This window comes from Bos grunniens, chromosome 16 (genome assembly GCF_055505025.1).
Source record: "Bos grunniens cultivar Pamir isolate PY7600 chromosome 16, Bosgru_T2T1.0, whole genome shotgun sequence".
Taxonomy (NCBI): Eukaryota; Metazoa; Chordata; class Mammalia; order Artiodactyla; family Bovidae; genus Bos; species Bos grunniens.
This window is the reverse complement of record NC_141180.1, coordinates 34,158,237-34,183,102: the sequence shown is the minus strand read 5'-3', so window position 1 is coordinate 34,183,102 and position 24,866 is coordinate 34,158,237. Positions and strand designations below refer to the sequence as shown.

General features: G+C 58.3%; 1 protein-coding gene across 8 annotated transcripts; it reads left to right on the top strand.

The window, feature by feature from the left end:
• The first annotated feature begins 692 nt into the window (after positions 1–692).
• On the top strand, positions 693–24,642 carry PLEKHG5 (pleckstrin homology and RhoGEF domain containing G5). Of its 8 annotated transcripts, XM_086344245.1 has the most exons (22): positions 5,360–5,388; positions 13,536–13,665; positions 15,066–15,168; positions 15,547–15,607; positions 15,952–16,043; positions 16,463–16,599; positions 16,903–17,048; positions 17,617–17,832; positions 17,910–18,098; positions 18,414–18,509; positions 18,775–18,842; positions 19,217–19,267; positions 19,625–19,774; positions 20,140–20,250; positions 20,398–20,547; positions 20,655–20,792; positions 20,955–21,074; positions 22,027–22,159; positions 22,289–22,404; positions 22,496–22,683; positions 23,117–23,887; positions 24,124–24,642. In XM_086344245.1, the coding sequence occupies exons 13-22, from the start codon at positions 19,697–19,699 to the stop codon at positions 24,131–24,133; spliced, it is 1,815 nt and encodes a 604-aa protein (XP_086200371.1). In that variant the 5' UTR covers positions 5,360–5,388; positions 13,536–13,665; positions 15,066–15,168; positions 15,547–15,607; positions 15,952–16,043; positions 16,463–16,599; positions 16,903–17,048; positions 17,617–17,832; positions 17,910–18,098; positions 18,414–18,509; positions 18,775–18,842; positions 19,217–19,267; positions 19,625–19,696; the 3' UTR covers positions 24,134–24,642. The 8 variants fall into 8 exon arrangements, with proteins under 8 accessions (XP_086200370.1, XP_086200369.1, XP_086200363.1 ...); XM_086344244.1 differs by lacking the exons at positions 5,360–5,388; positions 18,775–18,842 and adding an exon at positions 693–831; XM_086344243.1 differs by lacking the exons at positions 5,360–5,388; positions 18,775–18,842 and adding an exon at positions 693–831 and having other exon boundaries at positions 16,409–16,599.
• The last annotated feature ends 224 nt before the right edge of the window (positions 24,643–24,866 follow it).

Sequence of the window (24,866 nt, the reverse complement as noted above, 5' to 3'; positions counted from 1 at the left end):
ATGCAAGTAGGTCTGAACCAGGAGGCTGGGAGTGCGGGGTGGCAGCCCCATCATGTCAGACTCCCTAGGGAAGGGGGTAGGTGTGCTTGGGGCGGGGAATCCCGACACTACCCCTACCTCAAGTCCTGAACGCTGAGTTATTCTGAACTCAGTCTGCCAGGAACCACCGAAGGGCGGGATGGGCCCCTCTTTAAGGACCTACTAGGCGTGGGCCAGGAAAAAAGAGGGAGGCACGGAGCTAGGCGGGCCCGTTTCTCAGGCGCCGCGGAGGGCGCAGTTCAGAATCCAGCGGAAGCCAGCCTGGCTTGGGGCGATTCCCGGGGCGGGCAGGGCCTGCGGGTGCCTCCTTCTGGACCCCGGGGGGCAGCGTCCTGCCGCTGGCCGTGGCCGGGGGCGGGAGGGCGAGCTCTTTTCTTTAAGCCCAGGTCAAAGATTGCAGGTTTTGAACTTTCTGCAGGTCTGTAAGGGCAGCCCCCTTGGGGACAGTGACAACGGCCTCCTTACCTCTGTCCGCAGCCCGGACCCTAGGTTACCCCCAAACGCCGGCCGGCCCTCCAGCCACCCCCTGGGCCGCGGGGTGGGACGCCCGGAGCTTCCCGGGAGCGCAGCCCCTCCCCGGCCCAACCGGGCGCGCCGATGGTACGTCCCGGCCCGCCCAGGTGGTAGCGCCCGCGCGGCCTACCGTAATTCCCCTACGACCCGCGCCCCCGCCGGCGCAGAGCGGACCGAGCCCGCCCCGCGGTTCCTGTGGCCCTCGCCCTACAGGCCCCTCGGAGCTTTGGCAGTCTTGACCCGAGCCCTAGCCACTGGGGAGGAGACCCATGTCCCTAGGTGAGTCTCACGGGGAAGTTCAGAGGTGGGGGGGGGGGGGGGGGTGGGGCCGGGAGCCAAGACTCCCCCTGAATTAATAGACAGAAGCCTGGGGCGGGGGGAGCAGGGGGGATATTGGGGGTAGGGGAGGGCGAGGGTCCCACACAGCCCTGGGCCTGCAGGTGGCCGTCGATGGGCGCCACCGGCTCTGCTTCCACTTACTTGAGGGTGGAATGGGCTCCAGCGCCCGCCCCCACAATGACTCTAGGGTGGGGTCGGCTGGGATAAATAGCCGTGAGGAGTCTGTAGGGCCTCAGCCCTGGTGTGAGGGCTGCTGGTGGGGCGAGGGGTTCCAAAGGGGATTTGGCGGGGCTTGGTTCCGTCGTTTCGGCTACCTCGCCGCATCTGGGCGTCCTTGACGGTCCGAGCGGAAAGTCCTCTCGATGCCGGCAGGGGGCGCGAGAGTCTGCACCTCGGGCCGCCTGGGTCTGGCCTGGGTAGAGAGAGAGCCAGAGGACCCATGGATCTCCTGGAGACCCAGAGGCCAGGAGAGACCCTGGGCCGCTCTGATGAAAGACTGAGGAAGTGGAGGCCCAGCGGCTTCGGACCCTACCGATTCCTCCAGTTCCTTCCCCAGGCTTGGAGGGCTCTGGGAGGATTTGTTTCACTATTCTTCTGCTCCTTTGCCAGAGCCCAGACACACATTTGAACCCAGCAGCCATCCCTAGGTAGAGAATTCTAGAAAACTGGCCAGTGCCCTCTTTGCACAGTAGGGAAGGGCAGGAGGTGGGTAGGTGGGCCCAGGTGTGCAGCCCAGGCCTGTGCCCTCTCCCCAATTCCCTCCCAAAGAGCCTTTTGTGTGGCTCTGAAACAAGAGGTGCCTGGAGAAGTTGCAGGCTTCCAGGCTGGGGTCTGGGGCTCCAGGGCACATTTCTGCAGGACCTGGGCAGGGGGCAAAATTCATGGACCACACAGCCTCTCCTTTTCCGCCAAGTACCCACTGGTCCCAGCTGGTTGGCTCCCTGGGGAGGAAGAGGGCTCACTGGCTTCTGGACTTGGTGGCGTGGAGCTGGCCTGTGGAGAGGTTCTCTACACCCTTACCATCTGCCCAGCACGGGGCAGGTCCTTAGAGCAGGCTCTGCCTCCAGGGGGACCCCAGAACCTGAGAACAAGCGGTGAGGCCCAGGCCTAGGGGAAGGGAGGAGCCAGATGGGGCGTTTGGAGAGGAGAGCAGCCTGGCAGAGCCGGCTCCTCCCTGGCTAACGTGCCCATACATGCAGCCTCCACCCCTAGATTTCTGAGGTGCCAGATGGAGCCTCGGGGCTGGGAGCCTCTTAGGGGAGCTTAGCTTGGGTAGGGAGCCCCTGGGCAGGGGTGTCCCCCTGGCCAGAGAGCCCCAACTCCTGGTTCCGGGCCAGTCTCCTGTGGACAGAACACAGAGCTGGCCCCAGACCTGTGACCTCCCCTCTCCCACTGCAGACCAGGCTGGGGCCCCAACCCACTGTGGGGAAGGGGAAGCCCACAGGCCTCTGCTTTTCTGGGGCTGGGGAGGTGGTGCAGGGCGGGAGTGGCAGGGGGCTCCTGCCTTGGAGACTCCATTATTCATCAGCCGTGGCATCTGGTTTCTGGGTATCAGTTTCAACAAGCCAGTCCTGACTCATGAGCCTGGAGCTGGGGCTGGGCTAGGGAGGGGCCCCCTCCTCAGGGATTCAGGGGCTGGGACCTTTTGGGCCTGCTCATGGGCTATTTCAGCTCCCTATTTAGCGAGGAGGTGGGAACCTCGAAGCCTGCTGAGGCCTCCTCCCTTCCCTGTGCAGGGCTCCTTTCCTCCCCTGCTCCACAGGTTCCTTGACCCTGCACTCTTGGCCCTGGGACAGCAGGGCCCTGGCCCTCCAAGGAGCAGCCCCAGCCCTGGATGGAGAACCCAAGCAGGAGCGTGACTCAAGGTGGCCAGAACCTGGTCACTCCAGTGACCTCTGGTGACCTGTCCTGGCCCAGTCCTGATGGTCTGGCTACCCCAGACTGGTGGGCTTGGGGATCTGCCCTGTCCTCAAGGGGGTGGACCTCAAGTCCCCTGCTTCCCAAACCACCACTTGGCTGGTCTTCATGTCACCCTTCTCTGTGCTTGAGGCTCACAGGGGGTGGTCCAGTGGGCATCCGCTGTTAGAACAAGTTTTTTTACCTTTCCAAACCTCAGTGTCTTTGTCTGTTGAATTGAGATAGTAACAGTATCTTCTCCTTATGGTCTCTGAGAAGAGTGAACAGGATTTGGCATAGGCCTGGCACTTAGGTGTGCTCAGAGGTTGGCCTGGGGGGCAGCAGCAGGGGCAGGGGGCTTGGACAACACCACCAGGTTTTGAGGTAGAAACTGACCTGCCTGGGGCCAGCAAGCCAAGGTCATGGATGTTGGAAGGGATGGAGAGAAGCCGTGGACAGGCAATAGAGAAAGCTTTGTTAACCGTTGGCCACAGGAGGGGGCATCCTGGCCAAGACCTTCCTGGCCCTAATGGCCTTCTCTGGCATGAAGCCCCTCCTCCTGTCTTCATTCGTCCATTCATCATCTTAGTCTACACTGAGTACCTGTGGTGGCTAGGACTGTTCTAAGTGCCAAAGATGAAGCATGGGCCAGACAGCCAAGACTGCTAGCCTCTGGAGAGAATATTCTAGCAGGGAAAAGTGATAATCAAGAAGTGAACAAAGGAAATAATTTCAGGTCATAATATAAATAGATGCTTTGGAGGAAATGATTCAATTTAAGGGGACTGAGAGTTCCGGGGTAAGGGGGTGTTTATTTGGAGAGAAGAGTAATGGCCTCCTTGGAGAGGTAGGATTTAAATTGGGGCTCAGTGCCAGCTGTTGGGAAGATAAAGGGCACATGGTGTTCCAGAACACAGAGGAGCAGGTTCTGAGCTCAGTGAGTTGTGGGGATGAAGGAAGCCAGCATGGCAGCCCACCGTGTGTAACCGGCCAGGGGGGCAAGGTAGGAACCAGGCCACAATTGGGATTTTATTTTAAGCAAGATGGGAAGTCACAGGAGGGTTGGGTGGGGGGTGGGGGAGTGACATGGTCAGGTTTCAGTTTTAAAGGATTTGCCTGTGGTGTGGAAAGAGGGCCACTCAGGATGTGGGAGGGGACACAGCCGTGGAAACCTCCTGGCCGGGATAGATGGATAAATTGCTGCTCCTTGCAAAACCTGCAGAGACCGTCTTCCCCCCACAGAACCAGACTGAGGGGGGAGCTGTCTAGGGGATGGGGCTGATGACAGCGTGTCCCCCTCCCCCATGAGTACTGAGGAGTGCCCCAGGGAGGCCATTCCAGAACCCCAGAGTCAGAAGCCTGGGTGTCAGTCCTGCCTGTGGACTTCTTCGTCACTTTACCCCCCACTCGATGAGCGAGGATAACAGTGCCCGCCTCCACCTCCTGGGAGTGAGTGTGAAAGGCTTTGACGACCTACAGTGGGGATCCTGGCACCACACCCCATTCCTGGTCTGCGTCTTGGGCTCTGATGAACGCCCTCTGGCGGTAGGGCACCGGAAGCTCCCACGTGGCCTTGAGCCGGGGAGGGGTGCGGGGCGGTGGGTGCCAGCCTGGAGCAGCAGGGGCTTCGTGGAAAGCTGAGTTGGGCTGCGGGGTTGTCCCGACGCCTCCTCTCACTCTACTCCTGGGCACACCCCAGAGACCACCCTCTCCGCCCCGCGCACCTGCCTTCTGCCCGCCGCCTCCACCTGTGGTCACCAGCCCCAATCTGCTTCTCTGCCTGGCATGGGCAGTGGGAGCGGGGGTCCCCCGGACTCAGGCTCTGAAGCGGGGGTCTCTTGGATTGCGGGCCTATACTAAGATGACCCTCAAGAAGGCCTCTGAGCGCCGGCTGTGTGGCTAAGACTGGGAAGTGGAGTCAGATATCCTCGGGTCTGGACGGGGAGCGGGGTCCGAGGACCCCTAGGGAGATGTGATGTGTCCTTGGTCCGGTCCCCCCTCTTCTGCCACCAGCATTAAGGAAGCTCCCTCACGGGAGGGAGAAGTCCTGCGGGCTCAGGCTCTGGTGCGGGGGTCCCTAGGACTGGAGGGAGGGGGATAAGATGCCCTTTGGCCAGGGGGAGCTCCTATGCCCAGTAGTTCGCTTTGTGGAGGGGGGGGGTGGCGGTCACAGCAAATTGAGGCGCCCGCGGGACTGGGCGGGGCCGGGGTTCCGCAGTCAAGGTGAGGGGGGTTGTCACCGGCGGGCCCCCCTGCCCCCAGCATCCAAGGAGGTCCCCGGGGAGGGGGGAACCCTCTGAGCCTGGGACCTTTGTGTGTAGCGGGGGTGGGGTCAGGGCGGGGCTGCCGGCGGGAGGGTGTTTCCCGCCCCCCCGGGGTCCCCGGCGCGCTCGGCGGGCGGGCGCGGCCGCACAATGGCAGGAAGCGGGGCTCCGCGCTTTGTCCGGCGGGCGGCGCAGACCGCCGCTTCCTCCGGCCGCCATGGGGACGGGACCCGGCGTCTCCGGGCGCCGCGCGGCCTCCAGGCCGAGCCCCGGGCTGCCCTCCCGAGACTCCGAGCCCGGCTGGGCAGGGGGTCGTGGCCGCAACGGGGAAGGCCAGGTACGGGCGCGGGGGGCCGGGCGGGGAGGCCGGGGCGGGTGCTCTGTCGCTCCTCCGCGCGCGTCTCTAAGCGGATCCGGTACTCGGCGACCCAGCCCCCTGCCCCGGGGTGCACACCGCGGGGGTGCAGGGGGGAGGAGGGGCTGGGGAGGCGATGAAGGGCTGGGGGCTTGAGATGTATCCCCCACCCTGGCACCAAGGGGACCAAGCAGCGGAGGGGACAGCCAGACCCTGGCCTTTTGTGTCTGGGGCTGACTCCGGACACACCTGTGGGTCCCAGGGCCTGCATTGGCCACCCTCCCCTTTCCTTCCTTTGCCCAGGCCCTACCCACACCCCTCCTACTCCTGCTTCTGAGGCCACCCTGGTGGGACTGGGAAGACTGATTTCTCCACGCCCTATCCCTGGGGGAGTTGGCCTTGATCGTGCTCCCCAAGAGGCCCAGGCCCCTCTATTATTTGTAAAGTTACCGCTCATTCTCTGCCTTTGGACATGCAGTGACGCCTCCGCTCTCGCCTCTTTGGCTTGAGTCCTGAGAACTTTTGGCCTCGGACCCTGCTGTCTCTCCCTGGCTGGCAGGATCGCTGCTGCCCTTAGAGAGTGGTTGTAGCGGGGCGTGAGGGGGCAGCAAGGAGGTGGGGAGTAGACCCTGGGTCTGAGAGAAGAGGCTCAAGAGTCTGGCTTTGGGAAAGGGCTACCCTGCTTTAGTGATGGGGAGACCCCCAATCCTGGAGGGAGTTGCGGAGACCCTGGGGTTTGGAGATGGAGGTGTAAGAACAGACAGTGTGGGCTGTGCCCACCTCAGCCTCAGCCTCCCTCCCTGGGGGTTCTCAGAACTTCATCCTCAACCCGCTGAATACTCACCTGCTTCAGATCCTAGCCTGACTCTCACATCATCCTGGTGTCCCTGAGCCTGGGGGCTGCTGGGAGGATGGAAGGAGGTCAGCCACCAGCTGGACTCTTGTTAAAATTAGCATTAGTGACAACCCTGTATGTGAGACAGCAAAAGAGACACAGATGTATAGAACACTCTTTTGGACTCTGGGAGAGGGAGGGGGGGATGATTTGGGAGAATGGCATTAAAATGGCATTGTATAATATCATATAAGAAACGAATCGCCAGTCCAGGTTCAATGTAGGATACAGGAAGCTTGGGGCTGGTGCACTGGGATGACCCAGAGGGATGGTATGGGGAGGGAGGTGGGAGGGGGGGTTCAGGATGGGGAACACGTGTACACCGTGGCGGATGCATGTTGATGTATGGCAAAACCAATACAATATTGTAAAGTAAAATAATAATAATAAATAAATAAAAAGAAAGAACTAAACCATAAAAAAAAAAATTAGCATTAGTATCAGTAGTAAGTTCCTCCTCCAGGGGATCCTCCCAACCCAGGAATTGAACTCTTGTCTCCTGCATTGGCAGGTGGATTCTTTACCACTGTGCCACCTGGGAAGCCCACCTATTGGTTAGTACATTCAGTTAATATTTACTTAGTGGCAATCTGTATGCTATGCAGTGGTATTATAGGTATTATAAGTAGGAAATGGCAACTCACTCCAGTATTCTTGCCTGCAGAATTCCATGGATGGAGAAGCCTGGTGGGAGCACATTTACTGGTTAGGTTTTAAAACAAGATTGTGGCACAGAACCAAGGACTTGGACTGGAAGAGTCCCAGAGAACCACCCCCCCCTCAACCCAGAACACCCACAACCTAGCATGGCTCCTTCCATGTCACCCCCCCACCCACTGTGAAGCTAGGGCCTGGGCAGCTGGACAGTCCACAGCCCCACTGCCCAATGCCAAGCCTGGCGCCAGGAAAATGAAGCTGTCAGGGAAATCGCTAGAGGCCTGGAAGGGGTCGGCATGGGGCACCTGTGCCAGACTGACTGCCAGGCTGGACACAGAGGGCGAGAGGGCTGCTGAGCTGGCTGGCTGTGAGCCTCCCGGGGAGAAAGGACAAGTGCTTCCTCGGATTTGTTGTCAGGAAAAGATGCTCACTGCAGGGATTCCTGTATCCGTGAAGCCCGGCCCTCTGTCAGGAGGGCCCCACTCCTCTCTCCCTTCTCTGCTACCAAGAAATGGTGTGAATGTGGTGAAAATGTGGGCTCTGGAGCTACATACCCTAGGTTCAAGTCCTGACTCCACTAGCTGTGTGACTTTAAACAAGTTGCTTAACCTCTCTGAGCCTCACTTTCCTCTTCTGTAAAATACAGACAATCCTAGCCCCTACCTCATGGGATGAGGAACCCTCAGTGCAGCCCCGGGCACATGACAATCACGTTATAAATGATCAGACATTTTCAGCTTCCTCTTCTTTCCTATCTTTGGCCATTTTCTCTGCTGTCTAGGCCATCCTTACCCTGTCTGTCATCTTCAAAATTCCTAATTGGGGCACTTCCCTGGTGGTCTGGTAGCTGAGACTCTGCGCTCCCAACGCAGGGGGTCCAGGTTCAGTTCCTGGTCAGGGAATTAGAGCCCACATGCTACAACTAGGAGTTTGCATACCACAGCTAAAGATCCCATGTGTGGCAACCAAGACCTGGCACAACCAAAGAAATAAACAAATATTAAAAGGAAAATCCCTGGGACTTCCCTGGTGGTTCAGTGGTTAAGACTTCGCCTTCCATCCCAGGGGTGTGGGTTTGATCCCTGGTCGGGGAGCTAAGATCCTACATGCTTTGGGCTGAAAAACCAAAACACAGAACAGAAGCAATATTGTAACCAATTCAATAAAGACTAAAGAAGATGCCTGATCAGGCTCTCTCCAGCCCAAATCTCCAGTGGTCCTCTATCATGCTACTTAATAATCAAACCAGTACTTATTGAACGGCTAGGATGAGATCAGTCAGTGAACCTGAAAGACCGAAACTGCTGTCCTTGTAGAGCTGATAGGGTGTGGAGGCAACAAAGTGAGACACGCAGACTGCCTGCCAGTGGGAGGTGTTAAGGAGAGAAGGCGGGGGCAGGGAGTGGATGTGGAGGAATGAAACCTTAGAAGGGGAAGATGGTGACTTTTGAGTGAAGGTGTGCAGGAAGGGAGGTAGCTGGTTATTTCAGTGTCTGGGAAAGTGTTTCAGGCTGAGGGATTAGCAGATGCCAAGGCTCAGAGGTGGGGCACATCTGAAGAAGCGTGTCCAAGAAGGCAGGAGGAGGGACTTCCCTGGTGGTCCAGTGGCCAAGACTCTGCTCTCCCAATGCAGGGGACATGGGTTCAATCCCTAGTCAGGGAACTAAGATCCTGCGTGCCACAACTAAAGACCCTGAGTGCTGCGACTAAAGACCCAGCACAACCAAATAAATAAATATATGTATGCTCAGTGGCTCAGTCGTGTCCGACTCTTTCTGGCCCCATGGACTGTAGTGTGCCAGGCTCCCCTGTCTGTGGGATTTTCCAGGCAAGAGTACTGGAGTGGGTTGCCACTTCGTATTCTAGGAGATCATCCCGACCCAGGGATCAAACCTGTGTTTCTTGCGTCTCCTGCGTTGGCAGGTCAGTTCTTTACCACTAGCGCCACCTGGGAAGCCCAGTAAAAGGGAAGGCAGGAGGCCGGTGGGTGGGGGCAGTGTAAGGAGCTAGGAGAAAAGGACAAGAGGCCCCGAGGTCACCTGCCTTGGCGGGAGATGGGAAGCCCTTGCAGGGTTTTGAGGAGGTCCGTGTGACTCCTCGGAGAAGGCAGTGGCACCCCACTCCAGTACTCTTGCCTGGAAAATCCCATGGACGGAGGAGCCTGGTAGGCTCCAGTCCATGGGGTCGCTAAGAGTCGGACACGACTGAGCGACTTCACTTTCACTTTTCACTTTCATGCATTGGAGAAGGCAATGGCAGCCCACTCCAGTATTCTTGCCTGGAGAATCCCAGGGACAGAGGAGCCTGGTGGGCTGCTGTCTATGGGGTTGCACAGAGTCGGACACGACTGAAGCGACTTAGCAGCAGCAACAGCAGTGTGACTCCTCTTTGAACTGGGTCCACTGCGGCTGCTCATGGAGAACAGACTGGGGTCAAGGATGGGTGTAGGGTGACCAGCTCTGGGGCCCTGTCATCCTGCTAAGAGGCTATGGGAGCTAAGCTGGCCTGGAGAGTGTGGCCGGTTTGAAACTATGGATATTAAGGATGGCGCCTGAAGATGTGTTAGACTGCCTGGATGATGGGTAACAGAAGGATCACAGGTGACCCCAAGGTTTTTGGCCTATTATATTTTCTTGGGGCTGTCATAACAAGTCAGGGTGGCTTTAGAACAACAGAAGTTTATTCTCTCGGTTCTGAGGCCAAAAATCTGAAATTAAGATGTGGTCAGATCGTTCTCCCTTGGAAGTTAGCAGGGGAGGACTCTCCCTCGCTTCCTCCAGCTTCTGGCGCCTCCTGCTGTTCCTCAGTATCCCTTGGCTTGTAGATGCCTGGCTCCAGTCGCCACCTCTGTTGCTACATGGCTTCTCACTATGTGTCCCCTCTCTATGTCTCTTCTCTTCTTATAAGGATACCGGTCATATGGTTAGTCCATACTCTATCCTGTGTGATTACAGACACCATTATGACCTCAGCTTAACTAATGCCATCTGTAATGATCCTCTTTCCATCAAGGGCACATTCTATGGTGCTGGGGGTTAGGAATGAACCTATCTTTTTAAAAACAAAACAAAACAAAACTGTTTGCTGTGCCACCTGGCTTGTGAGATTCTAGATCCCCAACCAGGCCTTCCCAGGTAGCTCAGTGGTAAAGAATCTGCCTGCCAGTTTAGGAGATGCAAGTTCGATTCCTGGGCCAGGAAGATCCCCTGGAGAAGGAATTGGCAGCCCACTCCATATTCTTGCCTGGAGAATCCCATGGACAGAGGAGTCTGATGGGCTACATACAGTCCATGGGGTCACAAAGAGTCAGACATGACTTAGCAAGTAAACAACAACAGCACTTCCCCAACCAGGGATTGAATCCAGGCCCATGGCTGTGAAAGCACCAAGTCCTAACCACTGGACCACCAGGGAATACCCTGAACCTATCTTTTTGAGGGATATAATTCAGCACATAACATCAGCATAGCCAGAAGGTGTTGCCAGTAATCGAGATGGGTTGAGCCATGTGGAAAATTTCAGGAGCTCATGTGAGGACCTTTTAAGTTTGAGATGCTTGTTGGGATACAGGAGGAGGATGGAGAAGGTGGGTCCAGAGTCTTGGGCCTGGTCCCCACTGGACAGATCACCTGGGAGCCCTCTCTAGGACAGTGGGTGTGGGTAAAATGAGGAGGGGTCCACAGATGGGGAGAGAGCAGGAAGCAGGCAAGGGGCCTGAGAGGGGAGGGAATAGGCAAGGCATGGGTCCTGGGGGCCGAGGAAGAAACGGTTTCCAAGAGACCATGTCAAATGCTGGGTCCTGGGCGAACAAGCAAGAGGACTTCGAAGTGTGGATGTCAGCAGAGACCTTAGAAGAGCAAACTGGGGAGGGAGCAGAATTGATGGGAGAGGGTCTGAGAGAAAATGGAAGAATTAGAAAATCTCCGGTTGCAACCATCGTAGTAATAGTTTGATTTAGGCAAAAGCCGTCAGTGAGGACTAAAGTCCTGGAGTGTGCAATCACTGGGGAGCAGGCTATCTCAAAGTGTCACCCCAGGACTACCTACTCATTGGTGGTTTAGTGGCTAAGTCGTGTCCAACTCTTTGCGACCCCATGGACCATAGCCTGCCAGGCTCCCCAGTCCATGCATGGGCTTTGCCAGGCAAGAATACTGGAGTGGTTTGCCATTTCCTTCTCCAGGGGATCTCCTGACCCAGGAATTGAACCTGGGTCACCTGCATTGCAGGTGGATTCTTTACCACTGAGCCACCAGGGAAGCCCTGTATCCACTCATTACAGAGAGAGAACACGCCTTTACAGAGTACAGCGAGGGGACTTCCTTGGTAGTCCAGTGGTTAAGAATCCACTTTCCAATACAGGGGACAGGGAACTAAGACCCCACATGTAGCAGGGCAACTAAGCCTGTCAACTGCAACTAAGACCTGGCACAGCCAAATAAGTATATATTAAAGCAAACAAACACGATACAGTGAGATCCCCAGATGATCTGGCACTCGGGCACACTGAGGAAGACACGGTCCACTCTCTGTTGTCCCTGCACATATGCTCATCTTTAAACTATGCAGGAAGAATTGATGCTTTTGAGCTATGGTGTTGGAGAAGACTCTTGAGAGTCCCTTGGACTGCAAGGAGATCCAACCAGTCAATCCTAAAGAAAATCAATCCTGAATATTCTTTAGAAGGACTGATGCTAAAGCTGAAGCTCCAATATTTTGGCTGCTTGATGCGAAGAGCTGACTCATTGGAAAAGACCCTGAAGCTCGGAAAGATTGAAGGCAGGAAGAGAAGGGGATGACAGAGTATGAGATGGTTGGATGGCATCACTAACTCAAAGGACATGAGTTTGAGCAAGCCCCGGAAGATGTTGAAGGACAGGGAAGCCTGGTGTGCTACAGTCCGTGGTGTCTGTGCTACAGTCAGACACAACTGAGCAACTGAACGACAGCAAACTGTGCGAGACCCCCAGACAAATCCAGAAGGAGGGGCTTTCTGCAAAACTGCTGGCCTGGCTGCTTCAATGTCCTGAAAGACAGGGTGGAAAATGTGGGATATTCATTCAATCTTTTTTTTTTTTTTTAAGTATATATATGTATATTTTATTTGTTGATTTAGCTGTACTGGCTCTTATTTGCATCCCTCAGGATCTCTAATCTTCACTGAGGCATGCAGACTCTTTAGTTTTGGCATGTGAACTCTTAGTTGCGGCATGTGGTATCTACTTTCCTGACCAGGGATCAAACCCAGGCCCCCTGCATTGGAAGCTTGGAGTCTTAGCCACTGAACCACTAGGGAAGTCCCAGGGCATTTATTCTTAAAGGGATAAACAAACACAGCCAAACGTACATACATATGAACCTTGATTGAATACCATGTGGGGAAAAAAATCTGTGAAGGACGTTATTTAGACACTTGTGGAAATGCCAAGGGAGACTAAAGTTGGACAAAGTATCATCACTGAGTTTCCGCGAGTGTGACACACATAGAGCTGTGTGGGGTTTTGCACGAGAACATCTGTGCTCCCAGGTGGTGTCGATTTCCTCACCAGGGGAGGGGTGTCATGAGCAGTGTGGCGAATGTGAATGACTGGCGGAGCTAGAATGGTGTGAAGATGTCATTGTACTATTCTTACCACTTTCTGAAGGTTTGAATTATTTTAAAACAAAAAGTTGAGGGAAAAGAAAATAAAGGGTAATGGGAGGAGAGAACAGGAACTGGTGGTTATGGATGCCTGGTTTTACAGAGTTTAGTTATAAGTGGAGGGGGAGCTGGAGCTGGAGAATCAGGTTGGTTTGCCCATGGGAATGATCTGGTGAGAGGTGGGTCTCGGTGGAAGGCTGGTCTGGGATTGGGGCAGGGTGAAGCCTCCACAGCCCAGGATGGGTGGGTGGCTGTGGTGGTTGGGGCTCACGGAGTGCCTTCTGGTGGCTTGTTTCCCTGGAAAAGTAGGCAGTGGGTCAGTGGGGCGTGAGTTTGGGATGCTTAGGGGATGGAGGAGATAGGAAGGTCATCCATGGGGGTGGGGATGAGAGCAGACTGGAGCGAATGGGTAAATCTGAGATCACGTCACTAAGCAACGGCCCATGGGTCCCACGTAGGCACCCAGATGCCAGCATCATTCCCTGACTCCTCCATAAGCCCCTCCATACCTTGACTTAGAAATCCAGGGTGGTCAGCTGTTCGGGGGCTGCGCAGGTCATAGAATTGAGGGCAGAGGCCCTGGGCACGGAGGACGGGGAGGCATTCTGTTTGACGACACTGAGTTGGGCAAACTGACGGGCAGCCCCAGCCTCACTTTTGGGGGCCCTTTCTGCCTGTGTTCCAGAAGAGGCCCTGGGAGCACCTGCTTCGTGGTTACTTACTCTGCACTGTGTTTCTTGTGGGCAGGGCTTTGCTTTCTCTGCATCCCCCAGAATGGACACCTTGTAGGTGCTTGGGAAACACTTGATGGATAAATTAATAAGCACGGGCCCCTGTGGAACGTGGATGTTTGGACATGAAGAGCAGCCCCTGTAGGGCCAGGGGCCCCGTGTACCACAGGGGTCTGGGTCCACCCTGCCCCCATCCTTTCCCACACAGGTATGCCACCACGCCGACTGCCAGCAGCTACACCACCGGGGCCCCCTCAACCTCTGTGAGGCCTGTGACAGCAAGTTCCACAGCGCCATGCATTATGATGGGCACGTCCGCTTCGACCTGCCCCCCCAAGGTGAGCACAGGGAGGGACCAGTCCCTAGAGCCCTTGCCTGGGGGCACAGGATCCTGGTAACTGTAGGCATCATGACAAGGCCATGAGAAAGGACACAAGTCAACTGTGAACAATGAAACCCAAATCTGCTGCCCCTTTTGTTCCACAAATGTTTTTCTTTTTTTTAACATTTATTTTGTATTGAGGTATAACTGATTAACAGGGATTCCCAGGTGGAGACAGACACAGATTCAATTCCTGGGTCAGGAAGATCCCCTGGAGGAGGCCATGGCAACCCACTTCAGTATTCTTGCCTGGAGAATCCCATGGACAGAGGAGCCTGGCAGGCTACAGTCCATGGGGTTGCAAAGAGTCGGACATGACTGAAGCAACTTAGCATGCATGCATAGCCCATTAACAATGTTGGGATAGTTTCAGATGAAGAGGGAAGGGACTCAGTCATACATATACATGTATCCATTCTCCCCCAAACCCTCCTCCCTTCCAGGCTGCTACGTAACACTGAGCAGAGTTCCATGTGCTATATAGTAGATCCTTGTTGGTTATGCATTTTAAATACAGCCATGTGTACATGTCCACCCCAAACTCCCTAACTATCCCTTCCTGCCATCCTCTGCCCTGCCAGTTTTTTAATAAGAGGAAAAGTTGGGGACCGGCCCTGCTCGAGGGCCAGCCTGTCTTCTCTAGGGGCCGGGTCCTTCTCAATGGACCTGCCTCTGCCCCTGCCCAGGCCAGCGTGGAGAAAGCCCTTCTGTCTTCTCCTCCAGGCAGGGGATTTCTGGGCAGATCCTCTAGCCAGGCAGCCAACGGGCAGAGGCAGTGGGAGGTGGGATGGGCAGGTCAGAAGGAACTTGCAGCAGGAAACAAGAAACCCCTCCTGCTGAACAGGCACCTGGCCCAGTCCCACTGCCAGCTGACTGTGCTGAGGTGGCTTTGTCTCCTTCCCCAGCTGGTCAGAGGGACAAAAGGACTGTTCCCCAGGGCCCCCTGGGACTTTGGGTGTGGTCACAGTGGTGACCTGCAAGAAAGGGGAGGGGAGAGGGGGACACCTGCAAGAAAGAGCCATGGACTTTGTTCCCTCCCTGCAACAGTCCTAGAGGCAGCGCTTCTTTATGCCTGTTTCATAGATGGGTAAACTGAGGTGGATTTGTACTGGGCGCAGGGCATCACCCAGGATGTCATTCCAGGGCCCTTGCATCTTTTTGAGTCTGGGGATGGGTAAATGATAAGCAGTGACTGACCCCTCCTCACAGAACTGAGGGGCCCTGGCTTGTTAGGGAGGCGGGGTCCCAGGGTCCATAGATGGCTTTGGTTCCTCTGGAGACTGCCATGTTGGAAGACTAAGGAAGGGACCAGGGACAGGGAGACAGGCACAACCCCGCTCCCGCTCTACTCCACAGGCTCTGTCCTGGCTCGGAACGTGTCCACCCGGTCATGCCCCCCGCGCACCAGCCCTGCTGTGGACTTGGAGGAGGAGGAGGAGAGTTGTATGGATGGCAAGGGGTAGGTGAGGGGTTGGTGGGCAGAGAAGACACCTGGGAGCTCCCAAGGCTGGGTGTCAGGTCACAGATCTAGGGACCAGAGACCCCTCCTAGCCCCTGCTGCCACCCAGATTCCTGGAGGGTGAGCCTCTAGGGCTTCTGCGGGCAGACTTCCACCTGTCTAGGGACCCTGGGTATGACTCCTGGATTGGCCACAGGGGGGCGCACAGCTCCTTGTGAGCCACTCCCCACCTCCACCCCTGCTTGCCTGAGCCAACCTGAGTTACCTGGCCACCTACAGTCAGAAAGGGGTGGGTCACCAACTGGGGCCTACCCACATCCCACCCTGATGAGAGCCCACCCACGCCTCCAACCTCTGCCCTGACTGGCTTCCTTGCAGGGACCGAAAGAGCACAGGCCTGAAACTCTCCAAGAAGAAAGCCAGGAGAAGACATACAGATGTGAGAAGCCCCCAGGCTGGCAGAGCAGGCCCCTCCCCACCAGCCTCTGCCCCTCCTGGGCCCTTTCCATTCCCGAGGCTGGGCCTCTCTGCTCTGAATTCCAAGAACCCGGGGATGGGGCGTGGAGTGAGCATGTCTCTCTGTCACTGCCCAGCCCTGCAGCCCAGCCCTGCTCACCTTAGCCCAGGTGGGGGATGCTCCAGGAGCTCCTGCCTCTGGCAGGAGGGCTGCCGGGGCCCTCCCTGGGATAGAAAAGGACAGGGAGATCCCTGTGCTCACTAGGACCCTGGGGTGGGGAGGGGAGGGCCCTAGGGGTGCAGACGCTGAGATGCATGTCTGCTCAGGACCCAAGCAAGGAGTGCTTCACCCTGAAATTTGACCTGAACGTGGACATTGAGACGGAGATTGTACCAGCCATGAAAAAGAAGTCTCTGGGGTAGGGCTTGATGGGGCTGAGGGGAGAAGGGAGCTGGGGGCAGTTGTGGCCTCAGCAGGTATGACTGTGTGTCTGTGTCGTGGCCCGTAAACAAGTGTGTCCTCCCTCATGGGCACCCCACTCATGTGCAGTGAGGGCCTGGGAGCCATGCTTGAGTGGACGTGACCCACCCCTGGGGCATGGACTGGCATGTGACAGGGTCTGCCCTGGTGTGTCAACACGAACGTGTGAGGGCGAGGGCATTGTGTATACACGTGTGAACCTCCTATTCATGTGTGCATGTATGAACCTGGGTGTGATCCCCCTGGGGTCTCCCTTTTCTTTTGGGGGGATGGGGTAGGGGTTCATGTGATGTCTCTGGGCAGGGTGAGGGGTTCATATGATGGCCCCCAACACACACACCTCCTGTCCTGGGGCAGGGAGGTGCTGCTGCCAGTATTTGAAAGGAAGGGCATTGCACTGGGCAAAGTGGACATCTATCTGGACCAGTCCAACACGCCCCTGTCCCTCACCTTTGAGGCCTACAGGTTTGGGGGACACTACCTGCGGGTCAAAGGTGAGCAGGGGAGCTGGGGCGCAACTGGGTCCTCTGGGGAGGGTGTTGTTTCCCAGCTCAGGTTCCCGTTGGCCATGGCCTTGAGCAGGCTCATTACCATACAGGTGTCTCTGCTGGGCAGCAGTGCTGGGTGCTGGCAGGGGGGTGGTTTGGGGGAGGGTAACCAGGGTGCTGGCAGGTGGGGCTTTGAGGGAGGGCAGCCAGGCCTTGGTTTGGCTCCTCCAGGGAGAGAGAGGACCGGGGTCTCGTCCTCCACTGGCCTGGATTTTGAGGACCTCTACTTGTCCCCACATGCCTCCCCAGCCAAGCCAGGGGACGAGGGGAAGGTGGAGCAGGGGGTGAAGGACTCCAAGTCCCTGAGTCTGCCGATCCTGCGGCAAGCCGGGGCTGGGCCCCCGGCCCAAGAGCGCGTGGACCTCCAGAGCCGCCGGGAGAGCCTGGATATCCTGGTGAGGAGGGGCTGTGTCAGGGCTAGGGGTGGGGAGGGGCCAGAGGGGAGGTCACCTGGGCCCCTTGCTGCTCCTGCTGGGGGCTTTCCTACCCCTTCTGTGAAATGGGGCTGGCTCCGGGCGTACCGGCTGGATCTAACCCACTGCAGGGGGATGGGCCTGGGAATTCTGAGTGTTCGTGCACGAGGAGTCTGAGCATGTGTGTCCAAGCAGACACTGTGTGGGGAGCGAAGCTGTATGTCACTGGCTGTGTCCGTGAGCATTCATCAGGGATCCACTTGGACGTGGGCTTCTCAGTGCACCCGAGTGTGTGTGACTCTGTGTTCTCCCAAGTGCTTTATGCTCCTGGTTGGGGTTGGCGGTGGTGGGAGGCGTGGCCCAGGGGCGCCTCTCTGGACCTTCCAGCCCCCAGGGCATGTTTAGGTCTCAGGAGAGGTGGCCTCACAGGGTGGGGGAATGCAGAGACCCTCCTGCATCCCAGGCAGGTTTGAGGTCCTGGAAATGCGTGATGGGGTGGGGCCATGGGGGTCAGAGTGGACCCGCCTCTTGACTGTTGCTCCCTGGCCAGGCCCCTGGTCGCCGACGCAAGAACATGTCAGAGTTCCTAGGGGAGGCAAGCATCCCTGGGCAGGAGCCCCCCACACCCTCCAGCTGCTCTCTGCCCAGCAGTAGCAGCAGTGGCAGCAGCAGCAGCAGCAGTGGCAGTGACAGCTGGAAGAACCGGGCGGCCAGTCGCTTCAGCGGCTTCTTCAGCTCAGGCCCCAGCACCAGCACCTATGGCCGGGTATGTGGGTCCAGGTGCCCTGGGGCAGGGCGGCTGGCTGACCCCTGACCCCTGACCCTGACCACGTCTCTTCTCAGGAGATAGACAAGATGGAGCAGCTGGAGGGCAAGCTGCACGCCTATGGCCTCTTCGGGCTGCCCAGGCTGCCCCGGAGGCTGCGCTTTGACCATGACTCCTGGGAGGAAGAAGGTGACGAAGAGGAGGATGAGGATGACGCCGGACTTCGGCTGGAGGACAGCTGGCGGGAGCTCATTGATGGGCACGAGGTGGGTGCCGCCCGCCTGCCCTACAGCTCCCCCCTTCTCAGGGAAAGGGGGGCATTATCGCCCCTGCCCCACTCCACGGGGCCCTTCCTAGGGTGGCAGGATGGTCCATGGACAGCCCTGCCAGGCTGCTGTCATCATTAACCAGCTTTGGAGGAACTCAGGCAAGGTGAAAGTGTGGTGTACCACTTGGCTGGCCCAGAACTTGGGGGGCCTCTGTGTCTCAAATGGGAAAAAAGGTTGCGTGCAGGACCACTCCACCTGCTCCCCTGATCTGGCCACCCGGGGGCTCCTGGAGACACCCTGCCCTCCCCACAGAAGCTGACCCGGCGGCAGTGCCACCAGCAGGAGGCGGTCTGGGAGCTCCTGCACACGGAGGCCTCATACATTAAGAAGCTGCGGGTGATCACCAACGTGAGTGTGGGGCCCAGAGCCACCCTGCCTCCCTGCCCACCCCCACCCCCACCGTGGCCTCCTCTGGGTGTCCCTGAGCAGAGTTTGGACCTTTGCAGAAGGAGCAGGTGCCAAGCAACAAAGTGGGAGGAGAGTAGGGGCAGGCCACACCCCAGAGTGGAGGTGATTCCCCTGGGCCCCTGGGAATTGGGAGGGGGCTTGGGGCAAGTCTGCTGGCTTGAGCTGAGTAACACAGACCTCATCCTTTTACTCATCCACTCAACAGCTGTTTCCAAACACCTGCTGTATGCCAGGTGTCCAGCAGCCCACACCCTAGATGTGGAGACAGGATGGGTAGGCATTGGGAGTGGGGGGGGTGGTATAGGGACTTTGATCTGGGGAAGCATCTGTCCTGGGCTTGTGGGCTCAAAGAAGACACCCTCTGGGCAGAAACCAGAGAGAGCCAGGGCAGAGCTGGAGGAGAGAGTTCCAGATGTGGCCGCCAGGGCAGTGTGCCAGAGCGGCCCTCCAGGTGGGGCCTGGGTAGGGGGACCCCCAGCTGGGCCATGGAACTGGGTCTTTTCTCAAAGGGTGAACCCTTTCTGTCTCAGGCTGCCTCCGGCCTCCAGGATGGGGAAGGGGCGAAGGGAGCCTTAGAGTCTGGGTGGGGCATCGGGACAGGGAGCCCCCCACCCCGACTCCAGACGCAGTGCTCCTTGCCCCCACAGCTGTTCCTGTGCTGCCTCCTGAACCTGCAAGAGTCGGGACTGCTGTGTGAGGTGCCGCGCGGGGCCGGGGCGGGGGCGGTCCCAGGAAGTAACGGGGAATGGGGAGGGGCTAAAGCCAGGGAGGGGCGGGACAGGGGCGGGGCTGACTGGTGGAGTGGGTAAGGGACCGGGCCTGGCATCTAATTGTGGACGTGGGATGATGATGAAGAAAGCTCCGGGCGGGGCTAATGGGTAGAGTGAGAGGCGGGGAAGAGGATGGGCAGGGGCGGGGCCCGGCCCCAAACGGGATGGACCCCCCTAACGGCATGGGATGGTGCTGAAGAAGGCTGGGGTCCGGGCTGACAGGGCGGGAGAGAGATGGGTTGGGGCGGGGCCGAGCGCACCTCCACCACCAATCCCGCCCCCCAGGTGGAGGCGGACCGCCTGTTCAGCAACATCCCTGAGATCGCGCGGCTGCACCGCGGGCTGTGGGGCAGCGTGATGGCGCCGGTGCTGGAGAAGGCGCGGCGCACGCGGGCGCTTCTGCAGCCCGGGGATTTCCTCAAAGGCTTTAAGATGGTACGGATCAGATCGGACACACTCAGGGACACAGAGGCAGGGCTGGGGCGCCAATCCCGTCTGCCCAACACCCCAGCGCCCTCCCAACTGGTGGCCCGAATGACCCCTGGTGGTCAAGAGGCGTAGAATTCAGAGTCGGTCGCAGTGGTGTGAAACTCCACCTGACCGTGTGCCCTTGCTACCACCTGGCCGAGGCCGATCGCTTTCGCTGAGGCTCCGTTTGTTTCCTCGTGTGGAAAACGGGGATAATAAGCTTGCCCCCTGGTGGTCGGGGAGAGGCAATAAGGGAGGAGCGAGAGCGGGGGCCCCCTCCCGCGGTGCGGGCGCGCGGTAACCGGTGCTGTGCCTGTTCCGCCCCGCGCCAGTTCGGCTCCCTCTTCAAGCCCTACGTCCGATACTGCATGGAGGAGGAGGGCTGCATGGAGTACATGCGCGGCCTGCTGCGCGACAATGACCTCTTCCGAACTTACATCACGGTGAGGGCGGGTGGGGCTCGCCGGGGGGCCAGGGCACTGCGCAAAGGGCTCCCTCGGGCGGCAGGTGCCGGAGGGCATGGCGGTGGGCGGGGCCTGGGGGCCCGGGGCGGGGCCCACCCTGAGTCCCGCTCCGCCTCCCCGCTGCAGTGGGCCGAGAAGCACCAGCAGTGCCAGCGGCTCAAGCTGAGCGACATGCTGGCCAAGCCCCATCAGCGACTCACCAAGTACCCGCTGCTGCTCAAGTCGGTGCTAAGAAAGACCGACGAACCGCGCGCCAAGGAGGCCGTTGTCACTATGGTAACTGGGTCGCGGGCAGGGTAACTGGGTCGCGGGCAGGGTCCCTCCCTCTGGCTGGCGGCCCCTCCTCACCCGGTCCTTGAGCTGCCCTGGCCCGCCCGCCCTAGATCGGCTCGGTGGAGCGCTTCATCCACCACGTGAACGCGTGCATGCGGCAGCGCCAGGAGCGGCAGCGGCTGGCGGCCGTGGTGAGTCGCATCGACGCCTACGAGGTGGTGGAGGGCAGCAACGACGAGGTGGACAAGGTGGGTGCCTCCGTCTGTGTGGGGGTCCTTGGCCCTGCTGGGGGCGGGGAAGGGCCACACTGGCAGATGGGAGCTATACTGGGAATCTCATCTGAGGTCTCCCAGCTGAGATGAGGGGTCAGACCTTGATCTCTCTTGCCGCCCCCCAACCCCACCCCCCAGCTCCTGAAGGAATTTCTACATCTGGACCTGACAGCTCCCATCCCTGGTGCCTCCCCTGAGGAGACACGTCAGCTGCTGCTGGAAGGGAGCCTGAGGATGAAGGAGGGGAAGGACAGCAAGGTGACTCCAGGAACCTCTCCACACTCAGGGCCCTTGCCTCCCCCTTACCCTGTGGGGTTTGAACCACCCCTTCCTCGGGACCTCCCGGGCCCTAGTCAGTGGTTCTTAGCTGCTCTGTCCCTTGGGTGGCAATTCAAAACTAGTGCCTTTATGTGAGGAATGACTGGTTTTTTTTTCTTGTTTTAAAATTATTTGTAATTGAAGGATAATCGCTTAACAATATTGTGTTGAGGGATGACTTTCTGCCTGCAGTTTACTTTTTACAAATACAGCAGCTGGATCCCGGCCATCAGGTGCCATTCTAGCCCACCTGTCAATGCCACAGTGTGTTCCTGTTGGGAGGGAGGGGCCCATTCTGTGAGCAGGCTGGGAATAGCCTAGAGTCTTGCTACAAAGCTATGAATTTTTCAAGCACTGTGTAACCCAGAGTCTGCAAATCATGATTTTTTTAAAAATTTATTTATATTTGGCTGCACTGGGTCTTCGTTGCTGCATGAGAGCTTTCTCTAGTTGCAGCGAGCCAGGATGACTCTCTAGTTTTGGTGCATAGGCTTCTCTTTGTGGTGGCTTCTCTTAGTTGCAGAGCACGGGCCCTAGTCGAACAAGCTTAGTTGCTCTGTGGCATGTGGGATCTTCCCCGACCAGGGATTGTACCAGTGTCCTCTGCATTGTAAGACGGATTCTTAATCAAGGAAGTCCTGCCAATCATGATTTTAAAACCACCTTCCTTTCCCTCTTTAATGTAAACTTTTAACTGGCATAAGTCACAAGTAAGTAGCTGGATGAGAGAAAGTCATCTTGTTCTTCATTTGAATGTTACTCTCAGTTCAGTGGGGGTGGAAGGAGACAGGTACTTGACACCAGTGCTCCCAGGGGAGGGTGCCTGCCTTGGCCCTGACCTCTGGCCTCTCCTGCTCTTCCTGCATTACCCTCCACCCCCCGCCATCTCCAGATGGACGTGTACTGCTTTCTCTTCACTGACCTGCTCTTGGTGACCAAGCCAGTGAAGAAGGCTGAGAGGACCAAGGTCATCAGGCCACCGCTGCTGGTGGACAAGATCGTGTGCCGGGAGCTTCGGGACCCAGGTGAGTTGGCCGGCTCCCAGCTCCTGGGTGGGACCTATGATGGGGGCGAGGGGTGCTGTGATGGGCAGGACCTACAGTGGGCTGGGGTCTTGGTCCCAGCTAGCACTGATTCGAGCCCTTCCTAACCAGGCTCCTTCCTCCTCATCTACCTGAACGAGTTCCACAGTGCTGTGGGGGCCTACACGTTCCAGGCCAGTGGCCAGGCTTTATGCCGTGGCTGGGTGGATGCCATCTACAATGCCCAGGTGAGAGCAGAGTGGTGGGCAGCCTGGCAGGGCAGCCTGGTGGGGTCTGCTGCTCACCAGCTGTGGGGCCCCTGTGCATGCCCATCTCCAGAACCAGCTGCAGCAGCTGCGTGTGCAGGAGCACCCAGGCGACCAGCAGCACCTGCAGAGCCTGGAAGAGGAGGAGGATGAGCGGGAGGAGGAGGAGGAGGAGGAGGAAGGTGGGGGGAGTAGCACTTCGGCTGCCAGCTCCCCTACCATTCTGCGCAAAAGCAGCCACAGCCTTGACTCCCAGCACTGGTATGTTTGCCCAGGAGCACCCAGCAAGCTGGAGCAGAGCAGGTGCTCTGCCCCAGGACTCCTGACCCCAAGGCGACCGACACTGAGTGGGACCCCTTTCCCTGTGCGTGGCTTTATGATATGAACCCAGTGGGCATGGGGAGGGGGGCTCTGCCCCCCACTAGCGGGGATGGCAAATGGATTTCAACTTGAGTGCCCACTCTGATCTATTAGTGGTAGCTGCCCAGAGCTGAGCTGAAGATTCTTAGACTATATCTGACAGCAGATACTGTGGTGATGACAGACGCCATTCCTGATACCTGTGTTTCGGGCTCACGTGCTGCCTGCTTGCAGTCTTTGAGCCTCAGACTCAGGAGGGCAGAGGCTCTCAACTTCTGTGTCCAGCCGTCTAGGCTTCCTTTAGCTGGACTGACTCCCCTCTCGGCCCCCACAGTGCCTCGGACGGCTCTACGGAAACCCTGGCCATGGTGGTGGTAGAGCCTGGGGAGTTGCTGTCCTCTCCTGAATTCAGGGGCAACCCCTTCAGCTCCCAGTCAGACGAGACCTCTCTCAGCACCACCGCCTCATCTGTCACTCCTACCAGCGAGCTTCTGCCCCTGGGCCCTGTGGATGGCCGCTCCTGCTCCATGGACTCCGCCTACGGCACCCTTTCCCCCACATCCCTGCAAGACTTTATGGCCCCAGCCCCCACGGTGGAGTCAGCACCCCGACCCCCAGAGTTACCACCAGCCCCGTCACCCCCACCCTCACCCCGCCTTCGCCGCCGCACTCCTGTCCAGCTGCTGCCCTGCCTGCCCCACCTGCTTAAGTCCAAATCCGAGGCCAGCCTCCTCCAGCTGCTGTCAGGGGCCACTACCCGCAGAGTGCCCCCAGCCCCGAGCCGCAGCCTGTCGGAAGTCTGCTTGGCTGCTACTGTCCCTGGCACAAGGACTCGGGGCTCCTGTCAGGAAGCTGGGCCCAGCTGGTATTGCCAGGGGGCACCTGGCCCTGGCCCCCAGCTGGCAGAGCTAGAGGGTAGAGCCCACTGCCCAGGTGGGGAGCCCGAAGGACCCACTAGGAGGAGCAGAGAGCTGTCCTCGGGGGCCTCGACCAGGGTCCAGCCTGAGCCTCCCCCGGGGATCTCGGCCCAGCACAGGAAGCTGACGCTGGCCCAGCTCTACCGAATCAGGACTACCCTGCTGCTTAACTCCACCCTCACTGCCTCGTGAGTGGCCTGGCCTGGGGTGGAGGACAGGTGGCCCAGTGTGCTGGGGGCATTGTCATGGCTGGGAACAGATGGCACTTGGGCACAGGGATGGGAGAGGGAGCCTGGGACCTGCCCCAGCATCTGGCGAGGATGTGCACAGTGGGCAGCGGTGAAGAAGCCTGAGAGGGTGGCCAGAGCCCCTCCGAATACCGTCAGCCAAGGAAGAACTGTCTCTCCCCTCCTCTCCACTGCAGGGAGGTCTGAGCAGAGGGAGGCCCCCAAGGGTGCCACTGACCAAGGGACAGCAGACAACATGCCTCCTGGGGTGTGCCAGCCCCTGCTCCAGCTGCTGCCTTAATGTGCACACGGGCCTGAGTGCCCAGCCGGACACCACCACCGCCCCCAAGGGCCCAATTTGCACTTTGCCAGACCGGATGGAAGTGGAGGAGGGCTCAGCAGAGGCCCAGGCTGCAGGACCCCCCGACAGTCACCACTGTCACTAACCTGCCTGTTTCCCCACCCCCCAACCCCCAGCCTAGGCAGAGTCTTTTGCCCAATGCTCTCTGAATTCAGGACCTCCAGTCCTCTGGGCTGGACTCCAGGGCTGGGGTCCCAGGCAGCCCTTCCCTCCTCCACCATCTGGCGCCAAATGGGACGACGGTTCCCCTGCCTTTAGCCCCCTCCCCCTCTTCCTAGTCCTTGGGATGGGCTCTGTGTAAAGTTGCATATTTATTGAGCTTTTGATTCTTTTATAAAGACTTGTATATACTTCACTGGAAAGAGTCCTTTGCTTTTGGAATGCCCCCTTTCTGGACTCAGGTACACTCAGTGCTCCTCTGGGCTCCTGTCCCCTCCATCTGTGGTGGGCCACCGCTGGGCAAGACTGGGAGCACAAGGGACTTCGTGGGGGCAGAAATCGCCTGACCAGTACTCCCAAGGTCAGCCCTGTCCCCCGCCACAGCCATGAAGTCCACCACTAGGGCCCCCCACCAGGTGC